Genomic DNA, 17,696 nt, shown 5'->3' with positions numbered 1-17,696 from the left:
TCGTCTCTCTCGTTTTTACATGATTTGAAAATGCCAGCTGCAGTGTTAAAACTGCATGAGGTACAGACCAACAGAATGACTTTGAATGAAATCTTGTTACATTAACTTGCGCTGAAAGGTTTTTTCATCCTCCTGTAATGCTGCTTATTTTGGAGATCGAAGGTTTTGTTCCAACAGTGACGATATACTACTGAATGGAGATTAAGTCTAGTCTCTGACTAAGTTCTTTTTAAACGAGGAGTCTCCACCCTTTTCAGTCTGATACTAGGCTAAATTTGTAGCCCTAATTGCCCTTTTGGACAGTTAGACTCTGTAGGGAAGGTTTTCTATTCACTCCTGAGTGAATTAATAAATGCTTCAAAAGAGCTTCTACAGGCAAGAAAAGAAAAAAAAATCCTTAAAGGTTCTTGGCTGTGATGTATGAGCACAAGTGCCAGAGACCTAGAGAGCTATAACCAGATTAGATTAGAAGAGACTAGAAGAGTTTAGATAGTCGAGGAAGGACAATGGCTTTGTAGTTCAGCAAGCATAGCAACAAAGATGCGGAAAGGTGCCACAAAAGGTTCTTTGAGCAATTCTATAGAAGAACTTTTGATTCCCAGCCAAGAACCTTTTAGGAAAAGAGGTTTGGGAGTGTGGAGAGCCTTCTAAATGTTTAAAGAACCTTTAAAGAACTGTAATGTAAATGGGCTACACCAATATAGGGTCATTTCTAGAACCTTTGCGCGTGCACACACACACACACACACACACACACACACACACACACACACACACACACACACCAATTCCCAAGAAGTTTCTCAAGAGAACCATCCATTTAAAGGTTTTTCTATGGCTTTGCATAAAGAACCCTTTGTGGCATCTTCACTTTTAAGAGATTGTGGCAGTGATGTAACAGTGTTGGAAGTAACCACGTGTTACAGTAATGTGATTACTTTTTCCTGTTAAGAGTAGAGTAACACAACAGTTTAAATCCATCTAATCATATTCCAGTTATTGATGTGATAAGAATGCTGATACTTGCATCACTCATCTGGCTCTAAAAGGGCAACATACTTTTCATGTAAATAGATTACTAGTGCTAGTCTGTGTACGGATGTGTATGTACAGCCAACTGTGCAACAATCACATTGAGAACATGAGTAACACAGAAGTAACGTAATGAATGGTGAGGTTACTTTTACAAGAAGTAACAAGTACTCATTACAGTTTGAAGTAATTAGTCATTTGTAATGGTCTCTTTTTGAGTAACTGCCCCAACACTGATAATAATGCTGCAAATGTATTCTTTAAAAAGCTGGTTCTTCAAGGGGTCTTAACCACAAGTTCTATACAGAACCATCTGTATGCTTAAATGGTTCTTTGCATGGTGAAATGGTTCTTCATACTGATAGACAGTGTGTTGTACATGGTTCAAGCTTGACATCATAATCATAGAGGACCCTTTCTGGTGCTATGTATTACTGTTTTCAGAAATGTTCTATACAGAACCATAACGCATTCTCCATCAGTCTGAAGAACTATTTCACCATGCAAAGAAGAATTTAAGGATGCAAATGGTTCTATGTAGTACTCGTACACTCTTCTACAAGCTGGCTCTTCAAGGGGTCTTAAGTAAACACAATGGTTCTACTAAGAACAACAAGTCCCATACAGAACCATCTGCATGCTTCAATGGTTTTTTGCATGTTGAAATGGTTCTTCAGAGTGATGGAGAATATGTTGTATAGGGTTCAAGCTTGACATCATAATCATATAGAACCATCACACATCCTCCACCAGTCTGAAGAACTATTTCACCATGCAAAGAACCATTTAAGGATGCAAATCTTAATCTCGATCATTCTTGGCTTGGATGTACAGCTCTGGAAAAAAATGTAATTGAAATAGAACCTTTACATTACATGGAGGTTTTTTAGATGCTTCTAAAAATGTTACAAAAGGGTTCTTTGAAAGTAAATTTTTGAAAGAAGAAAAGAACTTCAAGGTTCCCTAGGGCACAAAATTCTATGGTCTGACCCCAAACCTTTTTTTTGATACGGCTGTGAGTCTATCTTAAGATAGTTAATTCACTCTAATGTCTGAACGAGATGGTGATGAAGTACAGGAGGGAGAAATCTGACCCACTGGGTGATCTCTACAGCACCATACTTATGGGTTCTATGAGACAATATTTAGAAAGCCATGTGGCAGATTTCTGGGCACAAACTAAGCAACGATCTAGTTCCCCTCTTTGTGCCCAGAAAAATGACGCATGGCTTTAAAATGTGCCTTAGTTGAAAAACCCCGTGCACCCGACACTCAACCTTAATTTGTGTTTCTAAAATAAGACCCATGCTTTATTAATTATGTTCTATGGTGTTATATAGCACTGTGGAAAAGCACTGAGGTTTGTGGGCTCAACTTTAGAGATATATATATATGACAGTTACTGGACGTCTCTGGCGCCCATCCTCAGCACTGCAACTTGCGTATGCTGCGGGAGATCCGCTTGAACTCGCGTTGACCCTTCTGCCAGCGCTTCAGCGACGTGATGACCAGGTTGCCATCTTGCTTCTGACCCATCACCAGGTAAGCAGCATTGATGTCGTTCATCTCATCGCACACGCACTGCATTCCATCTTTGAGCAACAGCGCAGTCTTCCTCAGGTCTCGCTCGGTGACTCCGCTCAACTTGTATATAGTCTTGCTCTTGGTTTCTGGGATGATCTTCGTGTCGCCGTTCAAGTAGGTGATCTCCTTGACCTTGATCTTCAGAGCTACAGCGCATAAGTGAGACATTTAGTACAGTGACATAGCCATGAACTGTGCACTGGCCAGCACCAGCTGAGCTTTTGTGAAAAATAAACAATCATCATTATGCACTCTTTATTGTTTCTCTAGAATTTTCTATCAAACTGTAGTCACTTTTGGGCACCTCGAAACATTTTGTGGGTTTTGATTACATCACCGTGCACTAGTGGGTGGGGAAAAACAATAATAACCAACAATATCGTGTTTCACCTCCACTTATCACTGAGCGAAAATAGTGAGATAGCTCAGAGACCCTCCTTGATACTCCATGGTAATGATTATGATTTTCAACTCATGTTGACTTTACGGTACAATGAAAGTACCTTATTCATGTCTATATGCATGTATAAATGTATATAGAGTTAAAGTGCATGACAAATAAATATTAATGAACCATCATGAAACCTTTCGGTTTTATGGTAGCTAGATAACTATCAAGCTAGCTCACTAGCTGGGTTACCTAGGAATCTTAGAATTCCCATATTATTTCTTAAGGTAAGCCACCATCCTAGCCAGGATTTCTCCAACCAGAATAGCACTGGAGTTCAAACAATGTAGGACCCACCGTACTGTTTCCAGTGCTATATTGCAATGTATCAGGTATATGCCTATGGTCTAGATGGCTTCTTGCTAAATAACACAACTTTAAGAAATGAGAACTCTGAGAACGAGAACCTTCTTGGGTAAAATTCTAAATCTTATATATTTAGAAAAGAAGTATTTTAACATTATGCATAAGAGGTGGAGTCAGATGGAGGGCTCGTTTGATAACAACCCCAAACAGCTTGTTAACACAACATGCCTGTTAACATTGCACCACCCAGTTACCAGTTAAATTACTGGTTCTCTAAAGACTGAATCAGGGTAAATGCTGCAAACGAACATTTACACTTGAAATTTCCAATGTCAACTCTTCAAGCGTACTATCCCTGTCGGAACCTTCAAATCTCCAAATAATCCTTACATGAGAAGGAAGAATATTTTTAACTTTCAATGTAAGTTGCAACAAGGCTTTATTATAAGTCATTGCTCTATTTGCCAATTTTGACATATTATAAAGGGCAGCTGGTCTTTTCAGATTATGTAAAAAAAAAAAACAGCAAAAATGGAGATGAATGAAAATACATAAGTGACTCCCATCACTTACCAAAATCATTCTTGCAAAGGCTGTCCACAATTTCATTGTCATCCTCTGTCTTCTCTCTGCAGGCTTCACAAACTTTTGGCGCTGAAAAGAGATCAATCCAAAGGTCATTTTAAACCCGATATGTCAACATTAAATGATATTCTCCACCCTAAACAAAAGCATCCTGGGTAATATTACAAAAAAAATTCCAGGGTGGTAGGTATTTAAAAAAAAAAAGTTCATCACAAAAAATACCCAGTTATGAAAGAGCTCACCACCAAGAACCTTCTTTCATTGTTTTAGTGAATACGCAGTTGTACTCAGTTGTACTGTAAAACTGAGACAAATCCATTTTTTTCAGTTATTTGAGAAATCCTTTTTCTAAAAGGCACCAATGCCACTGGACCATCTTTGGAAACATTTAAAAAAGCAAAAGAGAAAGCATACGGTGGCTTCTCTGCACACTTATTCGAGATGGAAGATGGTGGTTTGTTCTCTAGTTCAACAGAAAATAGAAATCAAGCTGGAAATAAAGCTCGACAAAACTGTATGCATTTTTTGTTACCCATGGAATAAGAACATCTCTTGACTCTCTAGTCTCTTGGGGCAAGCGCAACTCCACATGTAAACATTGACTGAAATAATAGTCCTTTAAAGTGTACTAATGACTAAATAAATGAAATAAATGAAGAATGTTACCCGTGTCCAGGCAGGTTTTTGCTTTCGTTTATTATTGATTTGTGGGATTTTATTGTAGCCTTTCATATTTTTGTTTTCTGAGTTTGTGGGTGGGGTGGGCCTTCAAAGACACTTGTGCCCAGGTGCCTTGCAAGACCATGCTCCATCACTGGGGCCAGCAGGTAAGATTTTACAAGGCAATATTCTGCTCTTCCAGTTATAATTCCCCACTCGAAGTCACGTTTTCATTCAATTCAATATAATTCTTGGTGATTTAGAGAGATACACTAGGAAGCATCAGCTATGTTATAAATGTTATAAAGTACAATATGTATGAGAAATGTCAATTAACAACAACAAAAAAACAAGTCATCACTGATCAAAGTAGTTATTGGTGTTGTTTGGACTGCATTCTGGTCTCTGGGATGAATTCAAGTGTCAAAAGGCATCTTGTCATAGAACTATCAGTCATTTTATTCAGAGCTTCTTTTTAGTTTCCCCACTTATACATAAATAAGCCTATGAACAGATTTTCTATTGCCACTGCACAAAGAATGCATATCGATGTTGCTGGAACAAAACCTCGTAACGCCAAAATGGTAACTTTACAGGAGAAGGAAAAAACCTTCTTTACTTTTAATGCAAGTCAATGGAACCAGACGTCTTTCCATGTAATTTTGGACTGTTTCTATTATTTTTGGTCCATTCTTCATGAAATTAACACACAAGGTAAAGCGCAACAGACATTTTCAAATTATGCCAAAAACTGAAAAACGACAAAAGTGGAGATGCAAGGTTTTGTTTTCCGACAACAGCGATATACTAATCTGTGGTATCTCAACCGATTTATCTGTTGAGGTTCTTCACTTGCACTTGAACCCCATTTCAAGTTCCGCAACCAAACTGCAACTTTTCTCTCCTTAACACTGCATTCACTTTAAAAAAACGGAAGGTGCCAAAAAGAATATTGCCATAGAAGAATCAGTTATGCCTCCCTAAAGAGCCTTTCAATAGATGGTTCTTCAAAGATGTGTAAGTTACATGTTTGTGTTTTTAAAACTTTTAAGAACCTCCACATAATATACGTTTTATATACCAATTTAAGGTTCTTCCTGGATCCATATGTCCAAGAGGAAACCCTTTCAGAAACCTTCATTTTTTAAGAGTGACGGCACTGAGAAACACTGGTCAATGCTTCCACTTTCTCCTGTAGTTCTCAGTGAGCTGCAAACAGCCTTTGAGTGGACAGCGTAGCGATACGTCATGATAAATGTGCAATTTGTCTGTCCAAACTTGTTCGTGAATCTCAGAAACACATCTTGATACACTGTGTGAGGGGTAGTTGGGGAAATGTCTTCAAGTATCCTGATATTCTGGGTACCTGGGTAGTATCTACAAACACTGCTGAGGTCCCTCAGCGCCATAACCTCTCAACTGTGGTACATTCTACCACAACGAAACGCGCTCTCTCGCGTTTGCTCCTTTAAAGACCTCACCACCAGAAAAAGGCGACTTCAAGTGTCCCATAACATTGAAGCCCTCAGCAAATGCTGAAAGCATTTAACTCTCAGTAAAAAGAAGTGCGGACTGAAGTTTCTGCAACAGAAATCTGACCACACTGAACACTTCTAACACCTGGACGCGTTTTGTTGGGTGTTGGAGACCCTTCGGTGATGTCACCTCTGCCAGTGAGATGCCTGAACGTGAAGAACCTTTAGAAAGTTTAAAGAACCTTCACATCATGTGAAGATCTGGAGAACCCCACCTGGATAAACAACAGGGGATAAACAGCTGTGAGCAATGACGTAATCTTTACTGCCCAGTTGAAAAATCCTTGCCATTCTGGTCTGAGATGGTTTAGGCTGATCTGACGCTCGTTTTAGCCGGGCACCCTGCAAGGTCATGCTGGCTGACGAGCATACCAGTGTTCCCAAACACAACACTTGCTGGTTTTGCAGGGCAAGTCGCTCACCTGTCACGGTCGCGTTGGTCACGTGCTCTCCGCTCTCCCCCGCGGGGATGCACAGGTCGTCGTCGAGCGGGAAGCGCGCGCAGCGCAGCATCTCCGGCCACGGGAAGCCGAAGGCGGCCATGACGGGCGCGCAGCCGCGACGCACGTCCTCGCAGAGCGAGCGGCACGGCCGGATGGGCTCGTCCATGTCCTGCAGGCACACGGGCGCGAAGAGCGAGCAGAGGAACTTGCGCGTGTCCGGGTGGCAGCGCTTCTGCACGAGCGGCACCCACGACGCGGCCTGCTGCAGCACCTCGCTCATGGCCTCGTGACCCAGCAGGTTGGGCAGGCGCATGTCCGCGTACTCGAATTCGTAGCACAGGTGCAGCGCGGACGGGATGGGCTTGCACTGGCTCCGCTGGCTGAAAAGAAGACCCGGCTGGTCGAACACGTGCAGCCCGTGAACGGCCGCGTGAAGCAGCAGCAGCAGCGTCACGGCGAGGAGCGCGCGCATGGTGGAGGGCAAGGAGAGCGGTGCCAGGTGGGTCAGTCCGGATGGTGAGGGAGGTTAAGAGTCAGGAGAACTGAAGGGGGGCGAAGAGCGGCGCGGGCTGGAGCGCCGGTGGGCGGGACACGTGGGCGTGGCCTCTCCACCTTTCGCTTGGAAGGCTGAAGGGGAACTCCACCAATCTTTTTGAGTTTCTCCGTCATTCAGAAGTGAAGCTGTAAACCAGGGGCTCACAACGCCAGTCCTGTAGGGTCCAGCACAGTCCAGCACAGTTTAGAGGGTCCAGCACAGTTCCAACACACCTGATTACATTAATTGCTCAGGTGCGTTTGAGCAGGGAAGCCTCTAAACTGTGCTGGACACCGGCCACCCCTGAAGTAAACAGTCATTCCGAGTGGCTTGATGTAGTGGGCGATTCACGGGTCCCGTGTTGTCTGGCTGCTAACTCGCTCACCGTGCTAGATTCCGTGATAGGAACGTTTCTGGTTTGACAGTATTGGAAGTGAGGTCTTCTACACATTGACTGAGCTCTTACACGTCTCCTTTTGTCTTCAGTCTGAGAAATGAGTAACTTTCCACCAGTCTCTTGGGAAATTGGGCAAGTTTTCAGACTTGCAAATATGTTAAGGCACACTATGAAGACCTGGGCTTAGTTACAGTTACTAGGCTTTGAAGGCCCAACTGGGTGAACTTGTTTGCTATAGCGCCCCCCTGAGGCAGAGCAGCGCTGCAGCTCTAGTTGTTTAGGAATATCAGAGACAGAAGCTTGCTGTTTCCTGACTGAAGCAGGCTAAACAACCTTTCCCAGAATTTGCCTTTTTTCAGCATGAAGTAATTTTTTAGAACCCCCTAGAACTTTCAGGTGTTCAAGAGGTTCATCATGGGGTCCCAGCTTGCCCAGAACCCCCTGTATTTCTCATCCTGGTTTAATGCGAAGTAATTCATTTATAGAGAAGCTTAGAGGCTCGGATTTCTTTACAGTGGTGATGAGAGGAACCAGGGTTTAGTGCCTACAACACAAATATAGCCATTTTTTTACTGTCCAAACCCACCAGTCAACCTATTGTCTCTGTTGTTGATCATGATAAAATAGTGGAAAATGTGGGGAAAAAAATTCTTTGGGAATTATTTTGCCTTAGACCCTTAATGTACCCATCAAATACATGGATTAAAATACATTATGTTGTAGACCCAAACTTTGTCACACAACTACCATAAAACTATGTCTCAGACATCAGGCAGTGTATTCAACACTTTTATGTAATAACTTTCTGTGAGGGAGCTTTTAGAGGTGGACGCCTGGTTCCTATCAACACCACTGTGAACAATTCTGACTCTAAATTTCTCCAGAACAGAGCATTTCCTTCCAAACCGCTCTGAAAGACTGTTGATATATGAATCATGCCATCATGCAGAAATTTTGAAAAATCTGTGGAGCTCCCCTCTAAGGACTCAAGAGAAGGCTGGGGCCGGTGGGTTTGGCCTTTGGAGTTTTTGAGTGAATTAGGACGAAAAGGTGGGGTTGCCACTGGTGCCATGGCTTCTCTAGGGGTGTCCAGCTGTGGTCCTGTAGAGTTGCAGACCAGCAGTTTGGTAATTTCCCTGCTGAAACACACCTACCATCTTTAAACTGTACTGAACACCATCCAGGGCCAACGGTGGGCTCCTCTCAGTCCATTACCTACATGTAAATGTTCTTGTTTCCCTTGACAGAAACTGATCTGAACTCATGGTTAGCTCAGGGGGTTTATTACAAGGACCAAAGGCCTCACGATATAAAATCTCGTCTCTAGGGGTTACAGTCAGAGGCTGCTCCAATGGAATTCCACCAATTTTTCAAAATTTTAGCATAATTAAATCGCTGGGATGTAAACAAAGTCGTTCAGAGTGGTTTGATGTGAAATGGTTTATTGTAGACAACTTTATCCATGGTGGTGATGGGAGCCAGGGATTGTAATGTCCAAAAAAACTAATATAGCCATTGCATTTACTACCCAAAACCACCAGTGAGCCTCCATGAGTCGTGTAGGTTTTTGATACATAATGCTAATAATGGTAAAATAGTGGTCATCCTGAAAAAATGCATTACTTTTGGTACTATTTTAACATACAACACCCTGAATGTACTTTTAAGGACTATATTTGAAGCCAAATCTTTTGTAGCATCCTGCTGCTGGATGGGATGTTGGAGAGTGGGCTTAGCTGGAGTGGGTTGTGTTGCAGAGTGAAACTGCATGGCTAGAGTAGACCTGCCTGTTCTTTTTTCTTGTGGTTAATAAACTCACAGCAGAATCATGGCCTCCCCTGTGTCTTACACTATGCTATAGCCAAACTATCATGAAACAATATCTCAGGCATCCGGCAACATAATCATTTCATGTAATTACCTTATGAGGTAACTTTTAGAAGAAGTATTCAGACATCTGGTTCCTATCACCACCACTGTGAGCAATTCTGACTTGGTAACTTTCTCTACAATGAAACATTTCCCATCAATTCACTCTAAATGACTTAGCTGATGCGGTAAATCAGGTGTGGTTGAGCAAGCAAATCGTTCAGTACCCAAGCTTGAGTCCTCTAGGTTAGATAAAGCCATCGAGCCATTGCATCCATGTGCATGTTCTCTTTGTTTCCATTGACCATACTTGAACAACCTGACCAACAAATGTTTAAAGATTAGCTCAGCACCTTCATTATAGCAATCTATAAGAAGGTTCTGGTCAGAGCTGACCTCAGAGCACCACTACTCTAGTCCTGGAGGGTAGTCCAGCACAGTTGATGATCTGCTAAACCTTGCTGATCAACTGATGAGGTGAATCTAGTGCATTTGAGGAGGGAAATAACCAAAGTGTGCTAGACACTGGCTCTCCAGGATCACAGCTGGGTATCATTCAGTCTGGGTTAACCATTGCCTCCATACAAATGTTCTCATTGTTTCTCTTGACTGTAACCGTTTGAAGTGGCAGACAGACAAGGGGCAGAAGGTTAACTCAGTGGTTCTCTTTAGGAATGCACAATGATGGTGGAATCACATTCATATCTGTTGTTTTTACAAATATATCAACATTGGACAGACATCTAGATATAAACAAAATTTCAAACTGATATTTGCAAACATTCTCATCATTTCCCACGACATAACCGTTTGCAGTGGAGGACGAACAAGGAGAACAAAAATAGCTCAATCGTTTTATTTATGCATGATTTCAGATTCATATCAATATTGGCAGACAACTGCTTTTAAAAACATCAGGCAGACGTTTGGATTTCACTGATGTTCCAAGCTGATATTTAATGTACTCATTGAGCTCCAGAGGAGCTGGACAAATGCTCGTTTTCTACGTTTTACTTATCTCACTGCATTTGTAATAATCTTCAAATAATCAATATTAGCATTGACAGATGCGCACATAAAAAATATGGGATTTTGACATCAGCCCACAAAAGCATTGCAAAAGAAGGCCTCAGCAGTGCCCAGCTCTAGTCCTAGGGGCTCCTAGAACTTTTGATGCTTTCCCTGCTCAAACACATCATCTAAATCTGGAGATTAACTGATGAGTTGGATCAGATGTGTTAGAGCAACTGTGCTGTACTGTGGCTATCCAAGAGCACAGTTGGTTTCCTTTGGGTAAAGCATTGCATCATCAAACAACTAAACCAACAGTTTTATTATAGCAATAGTTTTATTAAACCCTAGCTCTGGCTCTAAGGGGCTGAAGTCTGGAGTTTTTTCTGACGTTTCACCGGATCCAACTCATCAGTGGACCCTCGGAGGCCCATATTTGCTCTGGATACCACCCATTTTTCATGTGTCATGAAGTTGTGTTTGAAAATTTTTTTTTCAGCAAAATACAAACAAAAATGTTTGGAATAAATAACACAGGCTCTTACTTTTACATCACACATTATACATTTAAACGTAAGATTTTCATTACACAATGATGGTCCTCACAGAGTTAATCAACAGGTTTAGTAGGTGTTTTTTGAGAAGGGAAATTACTGTGCTGGACTTCAGCCCTCCAGAGCAGGCACACCTGGTCTATCCAATTAAATTCATGAAATGCAGGCTTAGTACACTGACATCACCTTGGCAAATGCACTTGCACTGTTGTGAATCATTCTTCCAAACAGTTCATCATCAGTTTATGATATTGTACAGACAGAATAAGTTAACAACTGTATAATTTTCAAATAACGTACATTGTCGCTGTCATAATAAAAGCATGCATCTCTGAAATGGTAACTTTGTTGCTTGATTACTGCCAGTGCTGTTGAATCTAAGCATCCATAAAATATAAACTTTCCAGCAATGTGAATTAGGCTAAAAGGCCCCAACAAGTAGAATGCCAAGCCATGATCCAAAGAAATTCCGGGAGAGATGGGAAAAAGTTATTAATAAAAGGGGTCTTTCTCTGGGGCTTCAGTAAAACCACAGCAAGAGCCATTATCTCTAAATAGTGAAAACTTGGAACAGTGGTGAATCTTCCCAGAAGTGTCCAGCCCACCAAAATTCCTCCATGAGCACACTGATGACTCATCCAGGAGGTCACAAAAGAAGACAGGGAAATGTCTAAGGAACTGCAGGCCTCATTTGCCTCAGAAAAGGTCAGTAATCATGACTCCACCATTAGAAAGAGACTGGGCAAAAACGGTACCCATGGGAGAGCATACACAGCATTCCACAATAAGAGCATCATACCAACAGTCAAACATAGTGGTGGTAGTGTGATGGTGTGGGGATGCTTTGCTGCTTCAGTGCCTGGGTGACTTACTATAGTGGTATGAATTCCCATTAATTCTGCTCTTTATCAGAAAATCCTGCCTGAGAATGTCCAGTCATTGGTCCAGGATCGTTGGGTTTGCACCAAGACAATGGTATAAAGCACAAAAGTCTCTGAATGGTATTAAAGAAACAAAATCAATGTTTTGGAGTCTAGCCATCTATTTAAAGTTATCTGGTCCTGAAAGCACTCCAGTGTTACTGAATCAATGCACTTCTGCAGAGAAGAGTGGGCCAAAATTCCTCCACAGCAACATGAAAGACTGATCTGCAGTTATAGGCAGTGCCAGTTGCACTTGCTGCTGCAGCAGAATCAGTTGTTAAGTTTAGTTTATTTCTTTACACGAGTCATATAGATGTAGGGGTGGGCATTATGGCCAAAATGTTAGATCACAAAACTGTAATGCACGATGTTCATCATGCATTGCACTAAATCCTATTAAACATGCCTAATTATGCCCACTTCATAATGAAACATGTAGTTAGTCAGTGAATGTGAGTGTAAATACTGACAATATCTTCAATATGCTCAGAAAAGTGTGTTATGAGATTATTTATCATGATAAATTGTCACACTACACACCCCTATATAACTATATAGTTTAAAAACTGTTATGTGTTTCCTCATATTCTTTGTCTTACATTACATGTAGTATGAGGATCTGAAATCACTTAGTCAGACAAATATGCAAAAATCATTTTTAATGTAAATATACAACCCCACTTCCAGTGAAGTTTGGATGTTGTGTAAAACATAAGTAAAAACAGAATATGATGATTTGTAAATCCTTTTCAATCTATATTCAACTGAATACACTACAAAGACAAGATATCAATATATTTAATGTTCAAATGGATAAACTTTATTGTTTTTTGCAAATATTCACTCATTTTGAATTTGATGCCTGCAACACGTTCCAAAGAAGTTTGGACAGGGGCATGTTTACCACTGTGTTACATCACCTTTCCTTTTAACACTCAATAAGCATTTGGGAACTGAGGACACTAATTGTTGAAGCTTTGTAGGTGGAATTCTTTCCCATTCTTGCTTGATGTACAACTTCAGTTGCTCAACAGTCCGGGGGCTCCGTTGTCGTATTTTGCACTTCATAATGTTCCACACATTTTCAATGGGAGACAGGACTGGACTGCAGGCAGGCCAGTCTAGTACCTGCACTCTTTTACTACGAAGCCATGCTGTTGTAACACGTGCAGAATGTGGCTTGGCATTATCTTGCTGAAATAAGCAGGGCGTCCCTGAGTAAGACGTTGCTTGGATGGCAGCATATGTTGCTCCAAAACCTGCATGTACCTTTCAGCATTAATGGTGCCTTCACAGATGTGCAAGTTACCCATGCCATGGGCACTAACACACCCCCACACCATCAGAGATGCTGGCTTTTGAACTTTGCGCTGATAACAATTGGGACAGTCCATATCTTCTTTGGCCCGGAGGACACGACGTCCATGATTTCCAAAAACAATTTGAAATGTGGACTCGTCAGACCACAGGACACTTTTCCACTTTGCATCAGTCCATCTCAGATGAGCTCGGGCCCAGAGAAGCCGGCGGCGTTTCTGGGTGTTGTTGATATATGGCTTTCGCTTTGCATAGCAGAGTATTAACTTGCACTTGTAATTGGAGCGACAAACTGTGTTCACTGACAATGGTTTTCTGAAGTGTTCCTGAGCCCATGTGAGAATATCCGTTACAGAATGATGTTGGTTTTTAATGCAGTGCCGCCTGAGGGATCGAAGGTCACGGGCATTCAATGTTGGTTTTCTGCCTTGCCGCTTACTTGCAGAGATTTCTCCAGATTCTCTGAATCTTTTGATGATATTATGGACTGTAGATGACGAAATCCCTAAATTCCTTGCAATTGCACGTTGAGAAACATTGTTCTTAAACTGTTGGGCTATTTGCTCACGCAGTTGTTCACAAAGTCGTGAACTGAGCCTTTCAGGGACTCTCCCTTTATACCCAGTCACGACACTCACCTGTTCCCAATTAACCTGTTCACCTGTGGAATGTTCCAAACAGGTGTTTTTTTAGCATTCCTCAACTTTTCCAGTCTTTTGTTGCCCCTGTCCCAACTTCTTTGGAACGTGTTGCAGGCATCAAATTCAAAATGAGTGAATATTTGCAAAAAACAATAAAGTTTATCTGTTTGAACATTAAATATCTTGTATTTGTAGTGTATTCAATTGAATATAGGTTGAAAAGGATTTGCAAATCATTGTATTCTGTTTTTATTTATGTTTTACACAACGTCCCAACCTCATTGGAATTGGGGTTGTACAGTCTTACCTAGCAATTGTGGACATTAGTAGCACTAATGTCTACAATTGCAAGTTAAGACTGTACATTAATGTGTATTTTGAAAATCGTTTATTAAAGCTCACAGATGCATGCCAGTTTTTAATGCACTGCTGTTGAAAGGTCATAGAGATTCAGTTCTGTTTTTCTGCCTTGCCCTTAACACGTAGATATTTCTCCAGATTGCGTAGCATCACCAGGGATCAAAATCAAACTCTCCTGATGATAGGACCATGGCTTAGAAGGCTGCACCACTCGGGAGCCCAGAAGACCATTTGGGATTTTTTTGGAACATGTTGCAGTCATCGATTTCAGAATAATTTCAGAATGTTGATAAGACAAAATATGACATATCCTATCTTTGCACTGCTTTCGTTTAAATACAGGTCTTACGTAGATTTACAAATCACTGCTTTCTGTTTTTGTTTTATTTGCATTTGACACACTTCCAATTTTTTTGGAATTGAGGTTTGTACATGTCCCATCACAGGTAATATTTCACATGCATCAGCACACATTTTTTCATTTTAGTTGATTGTGTAACATCAGTCTAGGATGTAAAGAATTTCCTTTTCCACCCCACCAGTTCAGAGTAATTTATCATCACTACGGTTTGTGTGTAGACAGAGATAGAGAGCGAGCAAAACAGTGCAACGCTTTCCCGGATTGTGAGTTCTGTACTATTCATTTATCCCTGTGTCTCAGCGTGCACTACAGGAGATGGCCCAAAACACCATCATTCTTCTCCCTAAAACAGGGTCAGCTTGAGGACTATCCGCTCATCACTCACTCGTTTATCTAAATCACGTGTGAGTGCAGGCGCGAGAACATTACCACTGCATCACAAAACACCCCGGGACATTTCAACTGTGTGCTGGTCACTGCTAGGCTGTGACCTCCACTCACTTTTATCTGGAATGTTATTATATTATAATTCTAATAACATTTAATTAAAATGTTAATAAAATATTCACTTATTCATCAGCTGAAGTGAAATTCTAAATCTATTTTCAAATAGAAAAATGTAAAAGAAAGCTTGGTGTATTGTCACTGTACGCTGTTCCTCCAGTAACGTTTGGGCATTTACTGTATTTTTAAAAATGATTTGGAACTGTAACAAAGTAATCTAACAGATCTCAACACTTCATGACACAGTGAATCCTTACATAAAGAATCACAATTGAATTGAATTTTCCTGAAATTTGACATTTAATGATCTACTGTTGCATTTCATAAAGAATCAGTACTGAATTGAATTTTTGTGAAATTTGATGATGCATTGAAATATTGCATAGAATCATTATAGTATCAAATTGCGGTGAAGTTTAAGATTTAATGATGCATTGAATTATTTTCCAAAATAACATCAAATCACTGTGAGATTTAGATCCCATTTTTTTTTAAATCCTCTTTCAAACATTGTGCACATACAGTAATGACAAAGTACCAAATATTAGCGATTAATAAGTCTATATTTTGGCCCAGAGGCCTGATACTGTGAAATGGTAGCTGACATTGTCTTTTTTTGCTGATTATGGTCTTTCTCTCTATTGTCTAATTTCTATAAATACCAGATGTCATAAGCTGTATTATAGTCTAATGCTTTTATTTTTCAGTTTATGTATGTTCAGTTATGAAAATATGAAAGGTGCTGTAGAGATAAACTTGACTTGCCTTATAGTACATGTGAACATTAAATAAAGGAACAGTTCAAGATGCTAAAGTTCAAGATTACTGTGAAAGAAGGCAAATAGCTACCAATAAGCATTATGCAAATGACATCCTTGTCTCTCTCTAGAACGGAGCATTTCACACCAAACCACTCTGCATCACATTGTTTACATCCGAACAAATAAATTATGCCAAAATTTAAAAAAATCAGTAGAATTTTAGTCTATGTACAGTATGTAAAGAAACAATATATATGCTATACTACAACATTTTATGTTGATCCTGTTATTTACTATTACTTCTAATGTCCTTTGTCAATGCATGGTAAAAAATGTTCAGCTGGGATAAAAATCTAAAACCTGGCTGTTCAGCCAGCCCAAACATACACTATAATTTGAATGGACATCAAGCATTTGTGTAGAAAACATTACAGTAAGTCAGAAGCCAAAGCCTGTATTTCAAAGCTCCAAATTGTTTTGGAAATTCCGAACTGTCAAAATGTTTGAATGCATCGGTGTAACTTGCTTGAAGCTTCAGTGCAATTCATTAAAAAAGAGAGACCTATAGCTACGGTTGCTGAATTAAGTCTGCATTTAATTATGGATTTATATTGTGGATTTCAAAACGTGTGCACGTCTGGGGGGGGAGTAATTTGGGGATTTTTAGTCTTGTCATAAAACAAGATCTAACTTATATGAATCACCAGAGGCCCTTGGCAAGACAGCAAGGAAAGAAACCGTTGCTCAATGCTAATGAGTAGCTTAGCGTTAGCCTTCCCCCTCAAATGAGGTGTTTTATTGTCTGCTACCTGCGATAAAATATTTCGCTGTTGAACTTGGAACTTGCCCTCGCACATTTTCATATCCTTTTCTTTTTTTCTTACAGTGAGTGGGACGCCAGCTCACAAGGCTGGAATGCCATCATTTTAGACAGCTGCTTATTAAATTTTCAGCGTTATGACAATTATATTGTCGGGAAAATGTGCGTGATGCAGGCACACCTTAATGTGGTGGTCTGTGTAACGCTTACAGAGCTGTGACTGCTCTATATAAACACCCTTCACGTGAATGATTGCGGTAATAACCACCTAGCGCCACTAATTTGTCATAGACCTTTTCCAGTCATTATGAAATAAGACTGTTCTTTCTTAGCAATTCAGCAGCACTGAAGGTACATGTCAAGATTAAAAAGACATTATAAGGGAAAAAGGTACGCGCTCAATCAAAATGACACATCATACATGGCTGATGAAACCTCTGTTAACTTTTGCCAGACTTTTTCCCAGAAACGGGTTCTTTTTATTTTACATTTTCAAGGCAAACTTTCAATCAAAAATCAAGTTTAGACTATTTTCCCCATGCAGCGGTTAAACCAAGGTAAGCTTGCTTCTTTAGATTTGCACTGGAGCTGCAAAGCTAATGTTGCTGACAAGTAAAAGACATTTATGCTTCACTCATTAGAACTGCGCTAAACACATGCTTAAAACATCATATCGTGTTGTTACGTCTAATCGATTTGCTAATGTGGCTAAAAAATGAAGTATTTAAGGCTTAAAGATGAATGTTATGACTGGTTTTAGTTTGTTATGTGACAGAGTTTTGTCCATTTCTTAACCTTTTACCCAATGCTGCGCATCTAAAAACAGGAGCAGCAGCCGTTTATCCTGAATTTTGTCTGTACATTTGTCCATCTTTATTGACGACAGCAGCCACTGTGTCAGAAACCGCATAAGCGAGTCTATTTGAAAGGAGAATGTGTGATGAGTTTGCACAGTTCTATATATTAGCTACCAATCTGCACAATGCTAACTGTTGTGATGTTAGCAACATTAGCCTCATAGCTCCAGTGCACAACTAAGCAAACTCTAAG

At 40.4% G+C, this 17,696-nt stretch overlaps 1 protein-coding gene across 1 annotated transcript; it reads right to left on the bottom strand.

The window, feature by feature from the left end:
• Positions 1-1,463: 1,463 nt before the first annotated feature.
• sfrp2 (secreted frizzled-related protein 2) lies at positions 1,464-7,194 on the bottom strand. The gene is made up of 3 exons (XM_017709362.2): positions 6,573-7,194; positions 3,944-4,024; positions 1,464-2,762 (listed from the first exon to the last, which is right to left on the bottom strand). The coding sequence occupies exons 1-3, from the start codon at positions 7,063-7,065 to the stop codon at positions 2,458-2,460; spliced, it is 879 nt and encodes a 292-aa protein (XP_017564851.1). The 5' UTR covers positions 7,066-7,194; the 3' UTR covers positions 1,464-2,457.
• Between the last annotated feature and the right edge of the window lie 10,502 nt (positions 7,195-17,696).

Source organism: Pygocentrus nattereri, chromosome 22 (genome assembly GCF_015220715.1).
Source record: "Pygocentrus nattereri isolate fPygNat1 chromosome 22, fPygNat1.pri, whole genome shotgun sequence".
NCBI classification, from domain to species: Eukaryota; Metazoa; Chordata; class Actinopteri; order Characiformes; family Serrasalmidae; genus Pygocentrus; species Pygocentrus nattereri.
Note: the sequence above shows the minus strand (reverse complement) of the source record. Positions and strands in the feature narration are given on the sequence as shown.

Excerpts from the sequence above, each read along its gene's own strand:
- sfrp2 (XM_017709362.2), bottom strand. The coding sequence starts at position 7,065 with ATGCGCGCGCTCCTCGCCGTGACGCTGCTGCTGCTGCTTCACGCGGCC. Across the intron at positions 4,025-6,572 it reads GACCAACGCGACCGTGACAG|CGCCAAAAGTTTGTGAAGCC; the intron begins GTGAGCGACTTG and ends ATCTCTTTTCAG. Across the intron at positions 2,763-3,943 it reads CCTTTGCAAGAATGATTTTG|CTCTGAAGATCAAGGTCAAG; the intron begins GTAAGTGATGGG and ends TATGCGCTGTAG.